The following is a 27,838-nucleotide window of genomic DNA, read 5'->3' on the forward strand; positions in this document are numbered from 1 at the left end:
TATTGATTTAAAATAAATGTCCTCACATAGTCACATTCATGTATTCAATGCTAGCTATGCAAAACGGGATGAGTCATAAACACTGACATGAGGCAGTTTCGAAGCTCTCCAATAAGACTTGCCCAAGTCCACATCAGTCCTTTAGGCTAGGGTGTCCATTCGTCCTGTTTTTCCTGGGACAGTCTCGTTTTTTACCAAAATGTCCCGCTGTCCCGAAAGTTTTTTGGGGGATGCTCAAATGCCCCATTTTTTATGATTCCACTTGGCTAGAGTATTGTAAGCTACTGGTTGTTTGACTTGTTATTAACTGCTCAATTATTTATGCTAGGAAGCGTGTGATGACTTTCAGCATACACCAAACATGTACCGGACTGTCAACAATCGCAAGTAATTTTAAACGCACTATAGGTTACCAATAACAACGACGATTCTTCTCTTCTAAATCGATCCACTGAATCCGTCCTTTCGGTCCAGATATACTCTACACCACTAACACTTGCTCTCTGGCTTTCATCACCTCACTGTTAATGTTTTGCACTGTGCAATCACTGTTTCATTATGCCAAAACGAAAGTGTAATTTTAACAGCAATGTAAAAAGCAAGTTTCCTTTTGTCACTGGTAGTGGAGAAACTGTAGAATGTACGTTGTGCAGATCAAAATTTGCTATTGATCATGGTGTAAGGTCTGACATTGTGAATCACATTAAGACTAAGAAACATTGCATGAGTGATCAAACGAAAAAAGCAAACAAATGCGTGAGTGACTACTATGTAAACTTAAAATTAGTAGCAGAAATGGATAGGCAGTTGGCAGCACAAGAAGCTACTTTTGCATACCACAGTGCAATGCATAACCATAGCTTTAAGTCAATGGACTGTACTACAGCAGTTGTTAAAAAACTTTTCAATCCTAAATTCACTTGTGGACACACAAAATGTAATGCAATCATTTCAAATGTTATTGCACCGTATGCAGCTCAGCAGGTTTTAAATGAACTGAAAAGTGCTCGATTCATTTCTGTAACAATTGATACATTGAATTATCTGGATTTGAAGTTGGTCCCTATCCTTATCAGGTATTTTCATCCTGAAAATGGCATCACGGTGAAAGTCCTCGAATTGCTTAATTTAGCTGGAGAAACTTCAGATTTACTTCAGAATTGGAGGTTTTAAAGAAATATGATCTTGAGGGAAAGGTGATTGTAGTTTCTGCAGACAACACTAACACCAATTTTGGTGGCAAGCAGAGGAAAGGAAAAAAACAATTTGTTCTATAAACTGCAACAGAACACAGTGAATAATACAGTAGGTGTTGGCTGTCCCGCACATGTGGTGCACAATTCCTTACAAACTGGCTCAGATTGCCTACCCATCGACTGCCAATTAACTTTAAACAAAATCTACCAGCATTTCCACATAGATACAGTAATGGTTGAATCTCTGAAGTAATTCTGTAAGTTTACTGAAATTGTATACAAAACTGTACTTGGACACAGCAAGACAAGGTGGCTATCTCTGCTACCAGCATCGGAAAGAATTGTAGAGATATTTCCTGCTTTGAAGTCATATTTCATTTCCCTTGATAAGTGTCCTGTTATCTTTAAACAATTCTTTGATAACCTTGTGTCTATTCTTCTTCTTCATTTTCTTGCTAGCCAACTAAAGCCTTTCTCCACAACAATTAAATGTATTGAGAAACAAGAAATCACAATAATGGAAGTTTATCAAGAAATAATCAAATAATTGGGCAAATTGCAATGTAGAAAATCTGAAAGATTTCCCACATCCTTTGTACATTAGACTCTAAGAAAGCTGGAAGAAGAGGGTGAAATTACTGTAGAACAATTTCATATTTATGCTGACATCTTCTATGACTCTTGCTTTGAGTATATTAAAGAATGGTGTTTACCATTTCTCACGCCTTTGACTGGGTTAATACTGAAAAGGAGCAGCTACAGTAAAGGATATTCAGGACTGTTGAGTTTTTGTTAAAAGTATTGTACCAAGTTTTCCTGTTGATGAAGACGAACTGTTTGATGAATTTTCATGTGCACAGAACTTCATAAAAAGTGAAGAAGGAGACAAAGAAAGTGTTAGTGCAATGTGGTCTAAAATATTTGCTAATTTCAAAAGTAAAAACATTAACATGAAAAACATGATTCATTTGGTGGAGTTTTGTCTGGCAATTCTGGGGTCAAATGCTCCTGTGGAACGTGTGTTTTTGTTAGTGAACTCTTTGTGGTCAGATGAAAAAACCAGAATGAAAGTTGAAACAGTGAGGGCCTAGTTCATTGTCAAAACACACTTTAATGGTGTATCGAGTACTGACTTTTATGATACAATTTCAAATGAATATGCACTTCTTGATAAAGCACATAAAAGTGAAAAGTATGGTGATAGTGTGGCAGAATAATTGTAAGAAGTTATTTGGAGTCATCTGAGTGCACGTTTTAAAGGTAAACTTGTATGTGTATTAAATTAGTCTATACAATATTTATGTCCAGTTTTTTTTCTTCATTGTCCCAGGTTTATCTCTAATTTATTTTAAATGTTCCCTTTTTCAATGAAAATGAAATGGACACCCTACTGTAGGCCCCCCTTCCACCTGTGAGTGGCTAGAGATGCCTTTTCAGAGTGATGGACAGATGTGCTTGATGAGCGAAGCAACACCTATCATGGACATTTCTACTTTGTCACCACCTGGATAGCATGATTTGGTTGCTCTCTCCACATCACTGCAGATGAGGGCCATCAGTTCAAATCCATTTTTGTCTAAGAACTGCCCAACTTTTTCAGCATTCAGTGTCATCATATGACAAAGTATCATCTTACCAGTAGTGGGTTGGTGGAAGGATGGCATCAGATCTGAAGTCATCTGTCATATGCCACAACGAGAAAGGGACAGATGCTCTTCCCACAGTCCTCTTTGACCTCCATGCAGTGTAAAAACAGGTCATCAGAGCATCATTAACAGAAATCGTCCATGATGAGACATTATGCATTCCAGCAAAGTACCTCATACCTGTACCACTACCATGTACAGCAGAAATGCCACAGGTGGTGCAACAGCTCCAAGATCACACTGCTTAGATCCAAGACCTACCTGCCCAGCTTTGTGCAACATTGAACACCATGATTTCATCCATGGAGCTTTGGATGACTGTATTTATATCAGTCTCCACACTGGTCACATCAAATCACCATTCCAGCAATGATACACTGCTCCCTTTCCTATTATGCGACCAGGAGACCACACCATGGAGATCAAGCAAACTGGCAAAACCACAAAGGAGTACTATTGAGTGAGTCAAGCCAGTGTGCAGTAATCCATCCAGCAGCTGATTGTAGCATTAGTAAATTCTGCAAAGGGGATGCTGCATCCACTCACTTTGATGCACTTTAATACACTGATTGGGGATCACTCAAAAGTAACTCTTACAAAAGGTTTCAGGCTGGTAGCCCTTAGTTTCCAAAATATGTTCATATTATGAATAATGTTACAATTCCATCGGTGGGGCAATTATATCATAAGGGATCAATTTGCTCCCAGCAGGATCATTGCCCAATACACATGAAAGAACAGAATGAGGTTTCCTTTCTCAGCTGGTTTCCTGCTGTACCAGACATCAAACCCACTGAAAAAGTATGGGTACAGATAAAGTGGACCATATGAGAAAACTTTCCTGACCCAGCACTAGATACACACAAAAAGCTCTGTAACAGTGCCCTAGCAGAAAATGAAATAAGAAACAATCTTTCTGGGTGAGCATCTGCAACTGAGTATTGTGATAGACATGAAAATCAACATTTCAGTTGTAAGGCTTTTATTTTTAATGTCACAACCAGTTTTGGGTGAACAATGTCCATCACCATGTGCAAATCACTGAAAACAAAGGAGAGGAATGTGCTAAAAATAATTTTTCTATATGCCTGCATGAATGAAATAATTAAAACTAATGCAGACATCATATACACAATTTTTAGACCACCCGGCTAGCTGCGTGGTCTAACGCACTGCGTCCTGAGTGGGAAGGCATGCTGGTCCCTGGCATGAATCCTCCCAGAAGATTACTGTTAAGGTCTGGTGTGCTGGACAGCCTATGGACGGTTTCTAATGCAGTTTTCCATCTACTTTGGCGAATGCGGGCTGGTTCCCCTTATTCTGCCTCAGTTACACTGTGTCAGCAATTGCTGCACAAACACCCTTTCCACGTATGTGTACACCATCCTTACTCTACTATGCAAACATCTGGTGTTACACTCATCTGGTATGAGATGATCCCCGGGGGGGGGGGGGGGGGGGGGGGGGGGGGAGGGGGGGGATCCACTGGGGGCCAAACCACACAATAACCCTGGATTTGCTGTGGGGCAGTGGTGGTGTGGGTGGACTGCTGTGACCTGTTGTGGGGTTGTGAACCACTGAGGGCTACAGTGGGATGAAGCCTATCCATCGTTTCTACGTTCCTGATTTAATACAATACAATACACAATTCTTAGCAGTTGTTGGGCTAGATATGGTGAAACGTTAAAAGAAATGAGAAATAAAGAATAAAGAAATAAGAAATAATAAAATACTGTGGTGACAGCTAACAATAACACAAAGAAACGGCCAGATGAAGAGGCTTGGTGTAAGATAGGAGCCGGAACATATACGTCAGTCATGTGCTGCATCCCTGAGTGCCACGTTACTGGGTACAGAGGAGGCAATTACCACAAGCGAGTGTAGTGCATGGAGTGATCTGCACTGAATGACATGAGACTAACTAGTCCAGACATTCACACTTAACTGACAATATTTAAATATGGAAATGGAGAGAAAGTATTATGAACATGAAAGGTGCACAGAGAAGCATAATACAACAAATCTAATTGTAGTAACACTGTTCACGTTTACGTCGCACTTCATTTAGCGTAGACCGGGACTGTGTCCTAGGCATGCCCGATGTTAACTGACTGGGCACGGCCCGTGCTGCCGGAGTTGTTGTTGTCGTTGTTATGCCGGCAGAGGTCGCGTCCGAATTCTCGCGTGCCCTCTGGTGGACGGGACTCTACTTGCGGCAACTACCGTCCGTGACGCGCCGTGCCAATGTGCGCCTCCCACGATCTTTCTGGTGGCTACTGCACTAATGGATTAATACTCACAACTACAATTGTCCTTTCCTTTTATGAGCAATACTGTACAGTCTGTTGGTGTGACTGGCTCCTGAGTAACATGGAGGGAAATTCAAATTTCAGCCACTTTTACTATTTGTGTTGTTGAGTCTACAACCATTAATTCTTCATATTCTGCAGATTTTTCAAGAAGAAGAACTTTCAAGAATGTAGAATGAGTCAGAGTTTACATTTATATGAACATTTTTCTATTTTTCAAAGAAAATAATTACCTACAGCTGTATCAACAAAGGCTGTTTACTATATACTACTACTTGTCATGCAGCTTTATAATGAATCTGTCTGTTCAGTTCTGAGTAACTGTGGGTAAATATATGTCAATTTTTTTGATGTTCCACTATTTAGCGAAGTAAAGTTACTTTAACGTGTACAGTGTCTTCTAATGTGTGCAGTATCACAAAAGAAATAAAATGGAATATTGGTGATTAAATTGAAATTATGCAACTGTGATATATTGAAACTTTTCATTGTGATGGTGTATGGGAACACAGTCATACAATAATTAGAGATTAGGGATAAATTTTTCTCTGACTGCAAGCATGATTTTCAATTTCTTTTTGTAGTGAAGATTGTATTTGGGGCTATCAGTCGCATCCTCAGCTGCACCTGGTATGTATAGACATAAACAGCTTCGCTGACTAGTGAGGAGTAACTTCCCAAATGGTGCTGTTGACACAGGTTTTACAGTGCACACTACAGTTGGAGAGTGATGACAGCAAAATTCATATTCACAGGAATATTGAGCATTATGTCAGGAACGTAGGAATAAGCACCAAGGTTGCCAACTGGGTCACCCAATATAAATGTGTGAATTTGACATGCAAGTCGACGAAGTGGCGTCAACTCGAAAGACTTGCACCAGGCGAATGGCCTACCCTACAGGAGGCCCTAGCCACACAGCATTTTATAATGTGAGAGTATTTGGAAACTGATATATAACACTGGTATTATGCTTACGTGCCACTCCATGAAAACAATCAGTGTAAATGTCAGCTATAAGGAGATCAAACTTCCTGTCACTAGATGTTATTAGTTCTTGTACTTCTGATGTACTGACAGCAGTCTTACACATTGCAATTCCAAGGATGCTACTGAGGAAAATAAATATATATCTCATATTGATTAGATGTATATATTCCAGATACATCTCTGGAAAGGATTTGTAACCCTGAAATTGCCCATGACATAATAAAAGAAACTGAAGACCATTTCTGCAGTCAGAAGCAAATTTATTCCTAATTTCAACAACTGTGAATATATCATACAATCTATGAAATAATGTTTTAGATTTTGGCATGATATGTTTACCAAATATCTACTTTAATTTTCACCGAACATACAAATATTGCAAAATTAATTCTATCAAATGCAATATGCAAGACTGCTTATCTGGATATTGATCTTATACTCACCTTTGGAAGATCTTTTGAAGGTTTAATATGCATTCCTCCAATCTGAATTGTATTTGGTGTTAGAGGCCTGGGAAGGCCTATGCTTTCATGGTTGTTGATGAGAAACAGTGAAGTGCTTTTCCACAACTTATCAATAGATGGAAAACTGTCAATATTTCTAGAATACGTCATCATTATTTCTTGTTGGCGTGGAATATAACTGAAGAACCACACTAATTCAACAAGGAGTCCACACACACTATTTAACATCCGTTGTAAAAAATTCATATTCACAGGAATATTAAGCATTACGTCAGGAATGTAAGAATATGCACCAGGGTTGCCAACTGGATCACCCAATATAAACGTGAGAGTATTTGGAATTTGATATATAATACTGGCATTATGCTTATGTGCCAGTCCAAGAAAACAGTCAGTGTAAACGCCAGCTATAAGGAGATCAAACTTCTGGTCACTAGATGTTATTAGTTCTTGTACTTCTGGTGTACTGATAGCAGCCTTACACATTTCAATTCCAAGTATGCTACTGTGGAAAACTAAAGTAAGTGGGTTTACTTCACCTAGTTCAAAAAGTGACATGTTTCTCTCTTTATCTGTAAATAGTAAAATGAGGCAGTTAATAGGTAATGCTGTACATCAGATATGAGCATTATTCTACTTAATTTATTTTTTATATCAACACTGCTTTACTTACGAAAGCTATCCATTCTGTAGTTTAATTTAATATCTCTTATATTCTTCACAGGTGGAGACTGTGGAAATGGACTAATCACAGTCAAATTATGCCCTCTTTGAGCTAGTTCATGGAGCAATGGTGATAGAAAGACCATGTGACTCTTGCTTGGAACTGTCATCACTGACAGAATGTTAGCTCCCTGTCCCTGTGTGATGATTCCAGCTAGCAAAAGTATACACTGCCAGATGCTCTGTAACAGAGTAGCAAAAATAAAAAAATAAAAGCTTTTTGTAGGTGTTGCACTCACATTTGTCTGTTGTCATAAGTTCATTTAATCATAAATCTGAATATCTCTACTATCTCATTGAGATGTATTATTACTTAACTTGTTTGGATATGGTGAATAAACCTGCATATTCTAAATTACTCAATATTAGGCATCATGTCCAGTTTGTTGTATTCATAGGTTTTATGACTGTCATTTCTAAAAGATGATGTTTTGGGTGTATACAACAGATAGCAGCCAACACCAACATCAACAAGATGGATAACTATTTACAACAGCAACAACAATAATGACAGATAAAAAAATATCAACATAAGAGGCAATTTGAAATCAATTAGCAGTTGATATATATCTGCAGTTAAACACAAGGTTCCACATTTTATAAAACAAATATGGATCAAATACTTTCACTTTCAGTAGGCATATTTGTCTTACTGAGTGTTGCCTTCTTACATCAGTTTTGTGTCACGCACAAAAATAATTCATTTTAACCATGTTGTATGTCATATTCTTGTAGTAAGAATTCTTCTTAAGCAAAAATTCCTACATGGCAATTACTTGAATGCAGCAACTGCATTTTTCAATTAGACTTCCTTTGGATTGGCATTTACTGCACTAGGAAATGTATTAATAGATGTTTATGACTTTCTTTGTTTTTCTTATGCCCATAATATTTCATTCACATTGGAAAGGCCCCCTTACTTGCTGCTATTCTGTAGTTACTTGCCATCAACTTTATTAGCATCTAACTGCCATGATAAAAGTCATTGGATAGTGTTAATGGGTTGGTATCACTTACTTTGTTGTTGCCACTTTCTGAGATTGATTGGAAAAGAAGACACATACCTTCATGATAAGTTACACAGTGAGTTCAGAAGGTAAGTTTCTCCTCACTCATAAAGTGTTGACAGCTAAAGAAATGGGAACCATAAAGTATTTTTCATGTGTAGCATCTGTAATATTTAGGACTGATGTATAAGAGCTGATAAACACTTAAAATATTAGCAATATGTATAAAAAAACTACAGTGGGATTGTGGAAATACAGTGTGACTTAAAGGAGATGAAGAGGGGTGTCAAATGAACAGTAGTATGTTGTTTTTTCAGAAAAAAAGCCTTTTATTTATACAAAAGCAAAGGTTAATAGCAACATGAAACAGGATAGATTTCTACTCACCACATAGAGGAGGGATTGAGTGGCAGACGAAACATTTAATAGTACATTTGAAAGTAAACTAAGTTACCAGACAGGTTCTTCTTCAGGTGTAGAAAACACACACACACACACACACACACACACACACACACATACACACACACACACACACACAAACGACAAGCTCTAACTTGCACACACATGTCCACTGTCATCTTCAGATGCCTAGGCCTGACAAAGGCTAACATTTAACACTATAGGAAAAGACCAATTGCTATGTAATGTAAGAAAGACATGTTAAGTTTCAGGCAGACACAATTGGCCACAACCTTCACCAATAAAAGAGAGACACATACATTCACATACACAAGCAAGCACACCTCACACTCACATGACTGCCAGCTCCAGCATCTCAAGCCGGAATGCAACTGTCACGTGAGATCCAAGCAGCAATATGGAAGGGGCAGGGAAGGGGAAAGAAGAGTAGTGTATGGGTGGGGAGAGAGACAAGCACCATCTGGTGGAGTGTGCAGGGAATACACTGCCAACAGGCACAGCATCAGGAGGTTGAGGGGCAGAGACATGTGGAAAAAAGGAGCAAGAAAGGAGAGGAGCGGGGAGAGACAGATGAATGCATTGGCAGAGGGCTGCAAATAAACAGGGTGGAAGATGAGAATGGGTAGGAGATGATAAGACAGAGGGGGTGGAAACTTTTGGGTGTAGGGCATGGAGTCTGGGGACAGTATCTTACTGTAGGTTGAGTGTGGGATAATTACAGGAGTGGAGAATGTGTTGTACAGATAACTCCCATCTGTAAAGTTCAGAAAAACTGATGGTGGAGGAGAGGATACAGATGGCTCGAGTAGTGAAGCAGCCATTGAAATCAAGTTTGTTATGTTCAGCTGTGTGTTGTGCCATGCAGTGGTCTATGTTGCTCTTGGCCACAGTTTGGTGGTGGCTGCTCATCATGGAGGACAGCTGGTTAGTAGTCACACCAATATAAAAAGCTGTGCAATGATTGCAGAAAAGCTGGTAAATGACATGGCTGCTTTCACTGGCGGCCAGACCCCTGATGGTGTAGGATAAACCTATGACAGGACTGGAGTAGGAATTGTGGGATGGGTAAACTGGCCAGGTTTTACACCTGGGTCTTCCACAGGGATATGCTCTTTGTGGCAATCGGTTGGGATTGGGAGTGGAATAGGGATGGACTAGGGTATGTGGAGGTTGGGTGGTCAATGGAACACGACTTCAGGAGGGGTTGGAAGTATCTTGGGTAGATACTTCAGTCCTGTTACAGAAAAACATAATACAGAAAAAGGACAAGGAAACTGTAGACAATGACTGGTTCACTATCATGACTAGAAGCGTTTGGACTGAACAAAAACTATTAGCATTTTAAATGGACCAAAAACTCAGCACAAATAACCATACAAAAGATTATATAGCATACTAGCGTATGGAATCTACCTGCTCCACAAGCTGAGCAGCTGTGCTGGTAAATACCTCCTACTATATGCTTATTTCACTTACTTCCACTCCCACTTGAACTATGGAATATTACTACAGGGTAATTATGCAGGCTTACAACCAGTATTTAAATAGCAAAAGAAAGCTGTCAGAACCACTACAGGACTTAGCCCTTGTTAATCATGAAGAAACTGTTTTGAGTACCTTGATATAATTTTTGAAATGTGGCACATTTACAGTGATAGTATCGATAGTGTTGAGAGGGCTCTCAACAGTGAGTGTATATGTACATATGGTAGTCAATCAGTTCTGTACTGTGATTGTGCTCAATGTGTAAACAGAGAGGTAAAATGTCTTTAGCTTTCTGTTAATAAATATTCTTAACTTGGAGGCAGTTCACAGCTGTTAAGTAAAAGGAAGAGTGTTATTTGGTAAAGTAGTGATCCATTATGAACTAAAAAGAATACTGTTATTCAAAAAGTGCTTAATGAATAGGACATGATTGACATTGAGATACCAGTGTTTTCTGGAGAAGACTTTGGGAACTGGAAGCAGTGAATGGAAATGTATCTGAAAACAAAGAAATCCTCTGCAGTCACTTCAAGAGCAAACTTGAGTATGAACAATACGGTACTTGGGAAAAAGAAATTTAACTGCACTGAGCTACATATATGCATCAATTTCAAACAAGCAACCAGAATTTGTAAGTGATAAGGAAACTGCTTTTGAGATAATGAAAAAGTTTGATGAATTATACTCCAGGGAACTGACAGCACTGCAATTTATTTGCAGAAACAAGTTGAATAAACTGAAGTTTAGAGACTATAGTGACTTCTACCAGTACCTTGTCTCCTACCTTCTAAATTTCACAGAAGTTCTCCTGCGAACTCTCTTGAGAACTTCCGTGAATTTTGATGGTAGGAGATGAGGAACTGATGGAAGTAAAGCTGTGAAGATAGCTTGTGAGTCATGCTTGACTGGCTGGTTTGACAGAACACTTGCCCGCAAAGGGCAAAGGTCCTGAGTCTGAGTGTCAGTCCAGCATACAGTTTTAATCTGCCAGGAAGTTTCAGTGAAGAAACTAAATTAGCAGGCACTTAAGTGATAGAAAACTATACACTGAGATCTTTGAGTTATAGCAGGAACTTAATTGATATTTTGAAAGAAAAATCTCAGGCAGTTGAATACATTAAAAGTAAAATTAAAATGATGGATTTAAAAAACAAGGATGAAAGTGAAGGTGCATAATCAAATGCATTTTACACTGTGAATCAAACCACTATGAGCTACCAGGAGCAGTTGCATTATGTATTTGACAAACAAGGACATTTCAAAAGGGCCTGTCACCAGTCAGGAACAAGCAGAGATTCATGGACATCTTCGAGAAGGCAGTCATGACAGTTGACAACATAGTCAAAATGGACAGGATAGCAGCAATAACAACTGGTCACATGTTAAAGTTGAGTAGATTGAAGAGGTGGTCATCATCCAGGATGCAGAAGATATCAACAGAACTGATATGCCACAATCAGCTTTGTAATGGTGGTACAACCTACGATAGCATGTAATAATGTTGAGTGAGATAACAATGTACAGATTAACTCAGTGGTTGTATAGATCATGTTGTCAATAATGATAGTTATTTTTCTGAGTGCATATATTTACAAGACCAAATGCATGTAAAAACTGTGGATGATGAAGTTTACCAATACTAAAGTGACAAAAAAATAAATAAAATTGTGCCTGCAGACAATTCCTCAAAAGTTTTTGATAAAGACAATAACTTACTTGTGATCACTATCTAAGGAAATAGGCTGTACAAAATGTCAAGTACAATTTATAAGAAAGTTATTAATGTAAATAATATAAGTAATAAGGATAGTATATCAATAAAGGAGAAATGGCATTGTACTCTGGGACATGTAAATTTTAACGATCTGGATACATTACGTAAACATCAGTTACCAGATGGATTGTCAACAAATTTAAAATCAGAGTTTATAAAGTGTAAAGTCTGTTTGAAAACAAAATGTGCAATTTACATTTTGAAAGCAATAGAAGCTTAGAAAAAGAAACCTTAGAGATTATTCAAAATGATCTGAATGGGCCTCACTCAACTCACATTTAGCATGAGGAAAGATTTTTATTGCTGATTATACATTGTCCAGTCATACTAGTGTGTGTGTGTGTGTGTGTGCATGTGGTTTGAGGTTTTTGGGCACTAAACAGTGTGGTCATCAGCGCCCAAACGCATAGAAACAGGAACACATGCGGTGAAGCGACGAAGACGGACAGCGAAAGAGGAGAACGGCTAAAAGATACAGACCTGATGCAGTTCCAAATCCTCACATACAGAGGCAAAACAGGAGGAGAAGAGAAGAAATGCACTAAAAAAGGAAAGGAAACACAAGGAAAAGAGAAGCGAAATCGAAGTGAAACAAGTAGGTAATCGTGACTGGCGGACTTCTTACCTAAAACCTGGGTGAGCCAGTCACCCAGCAGCACATTAAAATCCTCTCCCTAAAATCTGAGGCAACGAATTGGACAGGACACAAAACCATAATACCTTAACCACAATCATTGCGTCATCTTGCAAAATAGAGGGCAAATCCGGTGGCAAGGAAACCACCGCCCTCTGGTCAGAGAATAAAAGACAGTCAAGTAAAATGTGGCGAACAGTAATCTGGACACCACAAGCACTGCAGATTGGGAGGTCCTCCCGCCGGAGTAAAAAACCATGCGTTAAGGGACTGTGCCCGATGCGGAGGTGAGTGAGGAGAACTTCATCCCGCCTGCATGACTGGTAGGTTGTACGCCATGGCCGCGTGGTGGCCTTGACTAGACGCAGCCTATTTTCACCGACTGTCAGTCACTTCTCTTCCCATTGACGCATAACACAAAAACGCAAAAGGGAGGTAACAGCATGGAGGGGGACGGCACATTCAACAACGTGAGGGAGGGAACATGCTTCTTTGGCAGCATCCGCCAGTTCGTTTCCCCTAATACCCACGTATGTGACCACCTGTCAAAAGCTTGAATAACCACCTTTTGGAGCACGAACCAGTGTGAGACATCTAGGAAGAGAGTCAATGACGTTCTGGAAGTTACCGACAGGGATGTGGAGCCATTCTGACTCCAGTTCCATGGTGTAAACAGCCCAACTGAGGTGGTCCCACAGATTCTTGATTGGGTTTAGGCCAGGACGGTTTAGCAGCCAGGGTAGAATGCTAGCCACATCCTGGTGCTCTTTAAAACATGCATGTACACTGCAAGCTGTGTGACATGTTGCATTGTCCTGCTGGTAGATGCCAACATGTCAAGAAAAACAAGCCATAAGTAGGGGTGGACATGGTCCCCAAGGATAGATGCATACTTTTGTTGATTCATTGTGATGAGATCACTCAGGGAATGCCAAAAAATATCCCATGGGACATAACACTGCCTCCTCCAGCCTGAGCCCTTGTGACAACTGTTGCCGGGTGTTTGCTTTCAGACATTTTGTGCACAAAATGTGAGTCATTTGAGAAGGTCACTCGACACCACTCAGCGTACATCCAACTGCAGTACTGGCATGTGAGTTCCAGCCTTTGTAACCAGCGAACAGCATTCAGCTTGGGTGCATCAACCAAATGCCTGCTGTGGAGGTCCATACGCAGAAATGTACACTGAACAGTCATTGAGAAGACAATGTAGGTGGCCCCTGGGTTAATCTGGGTGGTCAGTTCCTTAACAGTTATTTGTCTATTTGCTCATACTCATCTCCACAGCCATCATTCAGCCCTGTCATCTATGTCCCATGGTGCACCACAGCTGCCTCACTGGTTTTGGATAGTGCCAATTTACTATACACAGTATTCTTTAATCATAGTGGCACATGAAAAGTTTACAAACTTATACATTTTGGAAATGCTGCCACCCTTGGCTCAAAAGAAAATGATCATGACATTTTGGACATCAGATAAATCACTCTGTTTCCACATAATGACTATGATTGCACTGTTTTCCATGTCCCACTGACCCACTTCATATATTCTCAATTGCTAGCACTGCCACCTGCCATCTGTGAGTGGTTATTGATGTTGATATTGAACACAGGACGCGGTCACATTAATCTGAATGGACCCAAGCAGTAAAGAAGCTAGAGTCTACGCTGTCAAATCTAAAAATCAAATTTACGATTGTTAATGAAATTGAAAATTTAACTGGTAAAACTATTAAGAAATTGAAATGTGACAATGGGAAGGAATATTTAAATTCAGATGATTATCAGCTGGGGTGAGGGGTGGCACTGCACTTTGGTCCACTTCCACATTGAAGCATGGTGGGAGCGCGGGCAAGGGTGGCAATAGTGGCAGTAGTGTTCTGGCATGTTGCCAGGTGGCACATGGAGAATGGCACACTGTGGGCCCTGCATGGGTGATATACTGTGCACCATACTGTAGTGGTGCCGTGGGCATGCACTGCAGGTGCCCCGTGCTGGTAGGCCGGGTCACCCACCACTAGGAGGGCATGTGCTGGTACTGCAGTGGTAGTGAATGGCCCACCAGTGCCTGGGATGTGACGTGTTTGCCTGTTGACTCAGGTACTACAGTCGGGGGGAAGGTCTAGCAGTGGGGACAAGGTGGCTGAGTAATTGGCAGCACTGTCAAGTTGGTCAGCAAGGCGAGCAGCGAGGCAAACAGCAAGGTAACCTCCTTCCTGGAATCCCATGGGCTGCCACTTAGCTTGGCAGTGTTTGGTGAGGCATCATCACAGTTGCTTGATGCCACTTAAATCACAATGGCCAGTGGCACACATGAGCTCGAGAGGTCGAGTGTTTATGCCGGCTTCAGGTGATTGAGACGTTGGTCGCAATGCTGTGGAACTGCAAGGAGAGCATCTTCGTGCCATATGAGAGGATGAGATGCAGGCCTCTGAGTACTGTGGTCAGAGCGGCAACTGATAGGCCTCACCCACAGCATCACATGTGCACCTATACTGAGATCCCACTGCATGAAGGACTGGTGTTCAGCATGTTGCCTGGGAGGTGCTGGGTGCAGGTGCACCACTGAGTTGTGAAGCTGCTGCACAAAGGGTGACATGCCTGTCCCGGGTGGCAGGGTGTGTTGCTCAGTGAGGTTGCCTGGGAGGGCAAGTGGCTGTCCATACACAAGCTTGGCAGCAGATGTTCCCAAATCTGCTTTGTGGGCTACCCACAAACTTAAGAGAACTAGAGGCAGTGCAGCAGTCCAAGTTGCAGAGTGGCATGTGAGAGCAGCTTTTAGAGATTTGTATAATTGCTCCACCATGCCATTAGCAGCAGGTTGGTAGCAAGTTATGTTGGGCAGAGGTACTGTTTCAGACCACTGGGTGAACCTATCGATAATAGTAAGGAGATACCAGTGTCTGTTGGATGATGGCAGGAGACTACGATATTCATGATATCAGAAGTGATGGTCTACTGAGGGGTGGGGGGAGGGGGCAGTGGTATGCATGTGCCTGCCTACTTTAGAGCACAGGCATGGGATGCAGGTGTGGGCCCAGTTGGTGCAATCATGCTGGATATTGGGCCAAATGAAATACTCCCACAGGAGCACAGCAGACTCACAGATCCCAGGGTTGTGCAAGTGCTTGAAAGCTGCCTTGTGGAACTCTGGGGAATGGTTTGGATGGACACGTTCCAAGGGGGAGCCTGGCCGGTAAGTACTGGCATGAACATTGCACTACATGGTTTTGTGGGTGCCTGGCATTACACAAGGTTGCAAGCTGAGACCAATATTTACATCATTTTGCAGCTGTAGGAGATCAGCATCGGCAATAGAGGCAGCAGTGGTGAGGTCCAAATAGTTGAGTGGAGCAGTAAAGGCACACAATTAGCTTAGGCAGTTGATGATTATGTTGTCTATTCCAGCAACATGCTGGACAACAGTGGTGAACTGTGCGATATCTGCATGCTCTCTTTGCAACAGAAACCTTTTGTCAAGAGGCAGTAGTCATTAAAAACTGTGAAATGGCACCCCAGCTTCAAGGTTCTGAAATACACAGTAAGGAACTAGCAATTATACATGGCTTAACACTGCTGTAGCTCTGTGAGCTTCACTGAGAAAAATGCCAGAAGCTGCAACTCCCTTCAGTGTGTTGCTGCTGGACTGTACCTATGGCAGACTGGCTGACACCGGTTACAATTGTGCGTGGAGTAGTCAGATGAGGGTATTCTAGGAGGGGCAGCTTGTGAGAGGTCATGCTTTGTTCATTCAAAACTTTGACGCTTGTGCCACCCAGGGAGTGGGCCTGGTGCCTTTTGTTTGATCACTCTAGAGTGCAGCTTTGAGCACTATTTGCACACTCGTGGCATCTTTATGTGGTGCCAGAAAAAATTCACAGTTCTAAGAAATATGCACAGCTCCTTGTATGTAGTGGGATGTGTCAACTCAGACACAGCCTGGACCTTCTCATCAAGGGGCAAAAACCTGCAGATGGTATCCTGTGCCACACAAAGTTGATCTCTGGAACACTGAAAATGCACTTCTCCACGTAGGTAATAACAATGTAGCGCATCAACATAGAGCTTTGAGTAGAGGTGGCAGTGGCAGAAAACACACATAAAAGACAGTTGTAATTGGCAAGCTTACAGAGCCAGTGGCTCCTTCTTCATGCAGAAGGGTTGAAGGGGAAGGGGTGAAGGAAAAGGACTGGAGAGGTCTAGGAAAAGGGGTACATTTCGGGAAATGCTGATATAGAAGGCCAAACAGTGTTTACATAACAGCTGGTATATGACATGTGTTGTTTCGCAGGTGGCTCTCCCTCTTATAGTATATGTTTTGCCTGTTACAGTACTGTTATAGGTGGTGGTAGGGGGGTGCTTAGGGCAAGTCTTGCAGCACGGATGGTCACAGGGGTAGGAGCCATAGGATAGCGAGAAAGGTGCAGAAGGAGCATAGGATATGACAAGAATATTTCTAGGTGTGGTGGGAAAATTTCAGACAGAATGGACCCCATTTCAGGGCATAATTTTAGGAAGTAATGGCCCTGTCAAAGTAACTGATTAACACATTCCAGAACATGATAATACTGAAATACCAATGGTGTGCTCCGAAGTTGTTTTTTGGAGGGATCAGCAGTACCAGGATTGGATGTGATGGTCTGGGAAATCTGCTTTTTAACTAGGCTGTGTGATAATTACATGCAGTGAAGGCTGAGGTGAGAATGGTGGTGTATTGCTGTAAAGAGTCTGCATCCGAACAAATACATTTGCCTTGGATGCCAAGGCTGTACGGGAGGGAATGTTTGACATGGGAAGGATGGCAACTGTCAAAATGTAAGTACTGTTGTTTGTTGGTATGTTTAATGTGGATGAAAGTGTGTAGCTGCCCTTCAGTGAGGACGAGATTAACATCAAGGAAAGTGGCATGGAATTCAGAATAGGACCATGTGAAGTTTAATTGGGAGAAGGTATTCAGAGATTATAGGAATTTTAGCAGGTCAGCTTCACTATGATTCCATATGGTAAAGATGTCATCAATGTATCTAAACCAATCCGGGGGTGAAGACTTGTGGATTCCAGGATAGCCCCCTCCAAGTGACCCATGAAAAAGTTGGCATAGGAAAGAGCCATCCTGGTTCCCATGGCCATACCCCTGATCTGTTTGTATGTGTGCCCCTCAAAGGTGAAGTAGTTGTTGGTAAGTAAGAAGCTGAGTAAGCTGAGTAGGAAGGATGTCATAGGTTTTGAATCAGGTGGGCACTAACGGAGAAAATGTTCAGCAGCAGACAGACAATGTGTGTGAGGGACGTTGGTTATAGAGGGAGGTGGCATCAATGCTGACAAACAAGGTGTGTGGTGGGAGTGGGATGGGTGCAGATTTCAGATGATCTAGGAACTGGTTGGTGTCTTTGATTTAGGAGGGAAGTCTTTGTACTATGGGTTGCAGGTGTTAATCAACTAAGGCAGGATTAACAGTCAGTTAATTTACTATTTGCAACTAACATGAACATTCCTGTCAGTCACAACACATAAATATGTTAATATTACATTAAAGTAAAGAAGAATAAGTAAGGGTTTAATTTTGAAAAAAAAATTATGTCAAAAACACTGTAACTTTCCATTACATGAGTTTTTTTCAAGTCATAGAAAATGTCATATACACTCATGATATTTTATTCAAGTTGTTTAAGACAGCGATCTATTGTTCCATTAGTTAAATATTTACTTAAAAATTGCACCAAAAATCCAGTTCAGTTCAGTTACTAAGTTCTTTACAGACAATTCTTTTGTCTGACTACACTGTTTCAAGTTGATTACAAAAATTTTTATACTATGAAGTCCTCTTTCAGAATAGGTTCTATAAATGTGAGTGTAAGTTATTTTGCAGCAGGTGAGATTTCAATGGAAACTAATTTTCTGTTAATGTACAGCAAAAAGCTTGACCAATTCACGAAGAAAAATAAATCTCAGTTGTAGAACAACATTCATGTTCACTCATGTTACTATAAAACACAGAACCCAAGAACAATGATGTCATTTCTGCAGAGAGCACTGAATAAAAATGAGTATGAAATTTAGTTTTATTTTTTGAGCACTTACCTTCCCTATGAAAGTAATGTGTTGTACAATCTTTGAGCCTACTAAAAAGGCATTGTGAGCTACTAAAATTTGTAGAACATTTGAGCATAAGATTCCTAATTACCATACTCTATGACAGAATCCTGGGTTAAATTGTAAACCTTCTGGACTGATGTAATGTAAAACTGATACATTTATTGGGTGAAAACATTAAGTTTGTTGGTGCTTTGGTGCTTTTCAAAAGAAGTAGGGTGCATGCTACATTGTGACAAGATGACACTAACACTCTTGGCTAATCAACCAAGAAGATTTTATCATTGCAATATGCCAAGAAATCCCAAATTATATATGCCTTATGTGTGTATTTACTGCTATCTACAAATTATGGCTGACAGGTACCAGGAGGAGACTACAATAGAACTGTGCACTGCCTTTTTTGGAGGCTACTATGAGGACACTACTGATAGTGGAGGGGGCTAATGCATTCTCAAAGACATGCATTCTCACAGCTTTAGTCATGTTTTCAGCCAATGGTACAATGTACAGGTGTCAAACACTCTCATCACTATTGAGGACAGTTTCAGTGCTGTGCAGTATCAGTATACGATCCTGCAACCTATTGTCTGGCTCTACAATCAACATTTTGGTGATGGGTTCAAAGATGATAATGCAATAGCACATGATGCCTAACTGACAAACACCTTCCTCCAGGAGGCAGGAATTCACCAAACAGAAAGGCCTACAGTATCTACTGATATGAAGCTGACTGAGCATGCTTGGGACCAACTGAAACTTGCAGTGTGTTGTCACAGAGACCGTCCTCACGCGTTGTGATGACAGGAGGGCTGCTCTAGAAGAGTGGGCAGCTTTGAGTGGTAGTGTATTGCTATTGTAGGTGCTGCTTATGTAGTGCGATGCATATAGTTGTGTAATTAGGCCTGATCTTTATGATTAATTGTTTAATTAGGACTGCTCTGTACTACAGTTTCCCAACCAGAGTAGATAAAGTACACTAACGTAACCTCTCTCTCCTGCATTGGACAGTTTCCATGTGTTGGGGTGTGTAATTGGGTTTCTGTCTAGAAGGACCAGGGTCATTTTTAATATCCCACCAATTCCTGGGTGGGGGGTGCGGTGGCATGTCAGCTCAGCACTGGAGCAAATAAAATTCGAAATTCCGACCAGTACAGTACGTGGAGGAGGATGAGAGGTGGGGGGAGGGGGCGGGGATGCATGTGCCACCTCAGGAAATTATATCACGCCATCCAGTGTTCTGGGAGGGGATGAGGGTGTTTTGCGGTATAACTAATTTGAATACAGAAATGATATCAAAATTGGGCTCATGCCGCCACCTCCCTACTACTGAGGTCAAGCGTATCTATCTAGATCTACATGGATACTCTACAAATGACACTTAAGTGCTTGGCAGAAGGTTTATCGAACCACTTCACTATAATTCTCTTTTATTCCAATCTCGATCAGTGCGTGGAAAAAACGAAATCGATATCTTTCTTGCGAGCTCTGATTTCCCTTATTTTATAACGATGATCATTTCTCCCCAAGTTGGTCATAGTCAACAAAAATTTTTCACATTCGGAGGAGAATATTGGTGGTTGAAGTTTTGCGAGAAGATTCCGCTGCAACGAAAAATGCCTTCATTTTAATTATGTCCACCATGGCTTTCAACTCTCTCGATGTACTCTGTTACCCCAGTCTGATAAGGATCCCAGACCGTGCAGCAGTCTTCCAAAGGAAGACAGACAACCGAAGTGTAGGCAGACTCTTTAGTTGATCTATTACATGTTCTGAATGTTCTGCCAATAAAATGCTGTCTTTGGTTTACCTTCCTCACAACATTTTCTATGTGTTCTTTCCAATTTAAATTGCTCATAATTGCAATTCCTATGTATTTAGTTGAATATATGGCCTTTAGATTTGACTAATTTATGGTGTAACCGAAGTTTAATGGATTCCCTTTTAGCGCCCATGTGGATGGTCTCACACTTTTCATTATTTAGGGTCAATTGCAATTTTTGCACCATATAGATATCTTTTCTAAATCGTTTTGCAATTTGTTTTAATCTTCTGATGACTTTACTAGACGGTAAACGACAGCATAACTGACAAACAACCTAAGATGGCTGCTCAGATCGTCTCCTAAATTGTTTATATACATAAGGAACAGCAGAGGGCCTACAACACTACATTGTGGAACGCCAGAAACCACTTCTGTTTTATTCGATGACTTTCTGTCAATTATTACAAACTGTTACATCTCTGAGAGGAAATCAGGACCCCAGTCACATAACTGAGGTGATGTTCCATAAGCACGCAATTTCGCTATAAGTCGCTTGTATGGTACACAGTCAAAAGCCTTCTGGAAGTCTAGAAATATGGAATCAATTTGAAATCCATTGTCAATAACACTCAACACATTGTCAGTAAAGAGATAGTTGTGTTACACAAGAACAGTTTTCTAAATTCGTGTTGACTGTGTGTCAATAGATTGTTTTCTTCGAGGTAATTAATAATGTTCGAACACAATATATGTTCCAAAATCCTTATGTATTGACGTTAATAATATGAGCCCGTAATTCAGCGGATTAATCTTACTACTGTTCTTGAATATTGGCGTGACCTGTGCAACTTTACGTACGGTCTTTGGGTATGGATCTTTCGTCTAGCAAGCGGTTTTATATGATTGTTTAGTATGAAACTATTGTATCACCATATTCTGAAAAGAACCTAACTGGTATACAGCCTGCACCAGAAGACTTGCATTTATTAAGTGATTTAAGTTCCTTTACTACTCTGAGGATATCCACTTCTAAGTTACTCTTGGTGGCAGCTGTTCTTGATTCAAATTCTGGAACATTTACTTCGACTTCTTTGGTGAAGGAATTTCTGAAGACTGTGCTTAGTAACTCTGCATTAGCAGTATTGTCGTCGATAGTATAGAGTCCGCCAGAAAAATGTAAAAACTCTTTGTCAGGCTCTATCGAGATTTCGATATTGTCGTTCGATTTGAGTTACAAGTGTGCTGTAATATGGTCTTTGCCTCAGCAGGTGTTAGTACCTTATCTCGGTATTGAGGAAACAAGATGGTTGGAGCACACTTGATATTCGAGCAACGAAAATGGATTATGAAGTGGTTTTTCGAGTTTGATAATGCCATTGAAGTGCAAGGTCAGTGGAGGCAAGAGTTTGAAACAGTACTGCCAACCCCCCTAACGATTAAATGCATCATTGACAAGTTTGAATTGCATGGAACGATTTGTGATATTCACTAAGTAAGATCAGGAAGACAGCGTACAGCTACAAGTCCTGCTTCACCAGCTCTCATGTTGGAAACGTTTGTTAATTCTCCACAGAATTCTGCTACGCAATGTGCACATGAAGTGAGGATTAGCAGTATAAGTGTACGAAGAATTCTGAAAGTTGCGAAGTGGAGAGTTTACATTCCACGATTACTGCATGTGATTAATGACGACGATCCTGACTGCTGAATGCAATTTTGCGAATGGTATCAGCAAATGGTAACTGATGACGAACAATTTCTGACAAAGATAGCGTTGTGTGACAAGGCACAATTTAAACTGAATGGAACCATGAATTGGTATAACAGTGTGTACTCAGCACTGGAAAATCTTCATGTTTATGAGGATAAAGTGGTCAGTCTACCAGGGGTTCGTATGTGGTGTGGACTATCATCTACGGGCTTGGTAGGACCCTTTTTCTTTGATGCTACTGTCACTGGAGAAATGTACCTGTAGATGTTACACACATCAATTTTGCCAGGTATACATGCGCTTTATGGAACTGATGAGGAGGTCTTTTACCAAAAAGACGGTGCGCCACCATACTACCACTTAGCCATACAAGCTTTCCTGGATGACAATTTTCTGGGGTATTGGATTGGATGAAGTGGGCTCACTGAGTTCCCTCCACAGTCGCCAGATCTAACACCTACGGACTTTTACTTGCAGGGAACTATGAAAGATGACATCTATCAATGTAAGCCATGCATGCTGGAGGAACTTAGCCAGGAGATTACAGCAAAATGTGCAGTGATCTCCACTGTAACGTTGACTGACATACATAGTTGTGGCGACCGCGAGCCATTCTGTTACGTGTATAGATATATATATAGTAACCATGTGCTAAACTTAAGTTTGTACAATATGTGTGATCAATTATTAAATACGAAATAAACACATAAGTAATACTTTTCATTCATTAAAGTGTGTATACATTTTCTGGCGGACTCTGTATTTCCTTTGCTGTCGCTCAGAGGAGGCATCGATTGTGTGTTGCCTCTAGCATACTTTACATATGACCAGAATGTCTTTGGATTTCCTGCCAGGTTTTGAGACAAAGTTTCTTTGTGGAGACTGTTTTCAGCATCTCGCATTGAACTCTATGATAAATTTCGAGTTTCTCTAAACAATCTCCAATCTTGGGCATTTTGTATTCATTTAAATTTGGCATGGTTTTTTCATTGTTTCCGCAGCAGTGTTCTGACCCGTTTTGTGCACCAAGGTGGATCAGCTCCGTCGTTTGTTAATTTATTTTGTATAAATCTCTCAATTGCTGTCGATACTATTTTTTTGAATTCATGACATGTCTGGTCCACACTTGCATTGTTAACTAGGAAGCAGTGGAGATTGTCTCCTAGGAAGACATCAAGTGAGTTTTTGTCTTCTTTTTTGAATAGGTATATTTTTGGTGGATTTGGGGTTATAATATTCAGTCTCGCTACAACAGGCCTGTGATCACTAATCCCTGTATTCGTTTTGATGCTCGCTATTAGCTCAGGATTATTTGATGCTACTGAATTACCTGTTCATCATCAGTTCCCAGTCCATCACACATTTCTCCAGTGTGCATTCATGGATGCCGATTGTCAATGGGCAGATACGTAAGTAGTAGTAGCACATTTTTTTCCCACTTCTACAATAATAACAATTTTTCACTTGCATATATTGCTTATGAGATTATGATTTTGTTTCTAGGTGCACTCTATGGTGACATTGTGATGGGGGAGGAGAAGGACAATGATATGGATATGTTGCTAATAGGCATTTCATGAATCAAGAAGGAGATGAGGTCATGTATTTCTGATAAGTACTAGAAAATTACTATTGACAACTGTATATGTCTATTGCGTTTTCTATTGCAAATGTTACACACACACACACACACAGAGGATACTTAATAGCACTCTGTTTTCTTCCTCACATGTATTCTGGGACCATATGCAGGGGCCTTTCAACAATCCATAGCAAGACCCGACAATGATATCTTCGTCATGCTTCCCCTGACCGGTCCATCAGTGATGTGTTTGCCATGCCCTGCACTGCTATCACTGCAGCCCGATGCATTTACCCATCATCTGTATTACTTCACTCATCTCGGTATCTGCCACGAACCTGTCCTGGATCATCTTGCTCAACTGGGCATCAATATGGATAGAGCAGCAGCCTACCCTGTTAATGAGCGCCAGGTTAGGTACACACGTGATATGAATTACTTTATCGTTGCAGGCACTTTTGGGAAAAGGATCTCATACACTCTCCTGCAGGTTACTAAGACCTTCCCACATTCCTCAATGCATGTCTATCAATGTTGAAAAGGGAGCTTCCAATAACCATTAACAACCCACATTTGCTGCCTTTAAATGTATTGCAGTTCTGCATTGTGATCTCATGAGCCTCCTGAAAATAAAGTGGTAATGGTGTTGAAGAAAAAGAAACATTGTCTACATTATGGGGGATAATGGTGAAATATCACAGCCTGACTCTATTTCAGTTTGGTTCAGAGCTTTAATCCCCATTGTCACACTGGACCATTTTTCCAAACTGCGGGAAAGAGGGTCTGGTAAGGCACTCGGCCATGTAATCCACCTTGACGTATACTCACATGTTTTTGACCCAGAAAAGGGAGCAGTGGGAGGTTCCTGTTTTATCTCACGTCAAAGGGAGACAGCCAAACGATCTTGTATGAACGTCCAGAATCTTGATGAGGGTGACGAATTTTTCTTCACATGTTTGCTTCTGGCTTTCTGAAGAAATTACAAGTACTATACTTGTCTTACAAGAATGTACTATACATCTAAGGTGTGAGAGCATTATAACATCAGTGGCATCACATTCCCAAATAAACTCTAGGACACACCAAAATTTAAAAGGCAGAATCCGGATTTTTCGCTTCATGCTTATGACCTGGAGTTAGCGAAAGCATACTGGAAGAAAATCAGGAGCCGAGTGCGCAGAAAAAAAAAAGTAAAGCATCTACTTATCAAAAATACCTGGTCAGCGCCGCAAACATGTAAATTTGTTCTTATTTTTCGAAGATGAGAAAAAATACTAAATCTGGTCCAAACACCTGTCCCACCTACTGCCCTCCCAAATGAAAACAAAAAATCATAGTTACCTCAACTCATTTACTTCAAGTGAGCATCTAGAAAAGCACTTAATTGATTGCTCGGAAATGCCTTTCAGGGCAAACAAGATCTTAAAATTTAAGAATTTTGCGAACGCTTACTACCAAGAGTGTTGTCCCTTCATAGCTTACACATCCACATGCTAGTTTACCAGATACATACATGTGTATGCCTGTAACCAAATATTTTTGAGAAATTCTGGGTTGTAGCATGAACACATACACAGAGTGTCTTGCCTTCTTTTATACTGTACCACAGTTTTCGTGAGACACCTGTTTAAAAAAAAGACACATCTCTGCATCAGATTATTGATCGATGTTGACATGCTGCTCTTTTTCGTACCAGAAGTTCACGAGCGACTTTCTTAGTGTGTGCTTAGGTATACCACGCCAAAAAACCTGTGAGTGAGTGCAGAGGAGTACAAAACATCTAAGAATTTGAGTTATATACTACAACTGAATGTAGAAAACGTAAATGGACATGCCATGCAACAGTGTCTATCGACTGGAGGGTTTCAATGGCTGCCCAATGAGGAAATCGTTCAAAAAATGGTTCAAATGGCTCTAGGCACTATGGGACTTAACAGCTGAAACCATCAGTCCCGTAGACTTAGAACTACTTAAATCTAACTAACCTAAGGACATCACACACATCCATGCCCGAGGCAGGATTCGAATCTGCGACCGTAGCAGCAGCGCGGTTCCGAACTGAAGAGCCTAGAACCGTTCAGTCACTGCGGTCGGCGAGGAAATCTTCAAATCGAATAAATTCCAAGATATAGCTGTGGATTCTAGAGTGGGAAATGTCGTAGAGGCAGAACTGGCATATCCTGCTAGTCTGCATGATGCAGATAGAGATTTGACTCTATGTCTGGAGCGACATCTCACAGTCAATGATAACAAGGAGTGCCTGCTCGATGGTGTTGGCGGTGCTCTGTCTCAATCTCGGAATGTGGAGCAGCATTTAATGAACAAAGCATGTGGTGCACACTGCACCACAATCAAAAATCAATCTCTCTCGCCATGACGACAGGCAATTCATCTGTGAGAATGGGATTGAATCACTGCCATTTTTATACAATTTACTTGCATGAATGAGAGTAGATACGTGGTTATTTGTAAATAGTTCATGTATACATGAATCTGTGCGGAATGTAGCATGCACCATTTGCCATAGATAAGTATGTGTTTGCTTGCCGAAGTTCATTTACAGCACACTATGTGCATATGGTTATATATATGTGTACTAGATACATTCTGAGTACATTGTGTGTTTGTGTGTGTGTGAGCTTTAGTCACCTGTGTTAGTCATACCAATCAGTATTATTAATATCTCATTTCCTATGTAAAAATAATAAGAGCTCCTTCCGACATGCTGTATGACAGGTGTATCTAAAGAAAATTATTGTTGTAAAAAAGATCTCACTGTATAAAGACAGTATCTATTATGTACAAAGTCTATTACAAAATAATACTCAAAATTTTTGTCATGGGAATAGAGTTTTTAGACATTTAATTACAAGTACAGTAAACTCTCAATTATCTGCAGTAACGGCGACCTGAAAACCTTGCATAATCGGATTTCACATATAATCTGCAATTAAAGTATGCAGTAATGTTTTAGGGTTGTTCAAAAATAAAAATTAGCTACAATATATAATTACAATTATTAGCTAATGCTTACAATAAATTGTACTATAATCATCATAGTATATGTGAAAATTCGGTACATACAATGAAAACAGTGCAATACGTTTTCACATTACCTTACACGACTTTGAAACAAAATGGTCCAGATGTTGTGATGTTCAAGCAGCACATTGTTCACTACACTTGTGTTGTAATGCGAGATTGTCGCTTAAATTATCACTTAACTGCGACCACTCCTGGGTTAATGGAAAATTATCGCCAGCAAAAAAATTGGGAGAAATAAGCCACAGATAATCCGCCCACAGATAACCGGGAGTTTACTATATTAGTAAAAAAAATATTGTCTCGATGTATATAAGTACATAAGTTTCTTATTAAATATTCAAGCACAAAATATAATGTATCGAAGAAAACTTTGTTAGTTAAGAAAAATATTGTTAATAAACCACACACTGAAAAACATAAAATATGTGTAGCAAAAATTTGTTAGCAAAAACAAAATTATTATTAATAAACCAGAAATTAATTTGTTATATATATGTCCTTATTTACAAAAATACCCACACCCTGATCCCAACCAAACCTGGCAGATGATCATTTCGCTACAGTTAGCAGAAAAGAGGGAGGAGGGGGGGATTCCCCGCTATTTCATGTGTTCCTATTGGCCTAGATCAATGTGGAAGGGAGTTGGATTTTCCGACTTTTTAAAGTCATCCTACTGGTCTACATCAGGTGAGGGAGAAGGGTGAACTCATCTTAGATCGTTACCTGTGCGAGAACCGGTATAGTGGATGGGTGCTCATCTTTCTGACATTTTTATGAAACACAGTTGTCCAAGATGGGTGATCGAACACGTGACTGATATCAGGCTACATCCTCACCTTGAATCTACCACACACAACTGTCTCATAGGCATGTGTGAGACGTGTATCTTGTGTCATGGTGACCTTATATGTACCACATGGAATTACTCCACTGACGTGGGCATGGTATCAGGTTATACTATGACCTTCAATTTGGCTCCTGTACCACCA

At 40.4% G+C, this 27,838-nt stretch overlaps 1 protein-coding gene across 1 annotated transcript in view; it reads right to left on the minus strand.

The window, feature by feature from the left end:
* LOC126162910 (UDP-glucosyltransferase 2-like) overlaps nucleotides 1–27,838 on the minus strand; it is a 98,316-nt gene that overhangs the window by 45,135 nt on the left and 25,343 nt on the right. Inside the window, exons 2-3 of the mRNA XM_049919725.1 lie at nucleotides 7,279–7,510; nucleotides 6,585–7,177 (exon numbers count right to left, since the gene is read on the minus strand). Of these exons, the coding sequence (XP_049775682.1) occupies nucleotides 6,585–7,177; nucleotides 7,279–7,510 (825 nt within the window). The remainder of the gene's footprint in view (nucleotides 1–6,584; nucleotides 7,178–7,278; nucleotides 7,511–27,838) is intronic.

This window comes from Schistocerca cancellata, chromosome 1, assembly GCF_023864275.1.
Source record: "Schistocerca cancellata isolate TAMUIC-IGC-003103 chromosome 1, iqSchCanc2.1, whole genome shotgun sequence".
NCBI classification, from domain to species: Eukaryota; Metazoa; Arthropoda; class Insecta; order Orthoptera; family Acrididae; genus Schistocerca; species Schistocerca cancellata.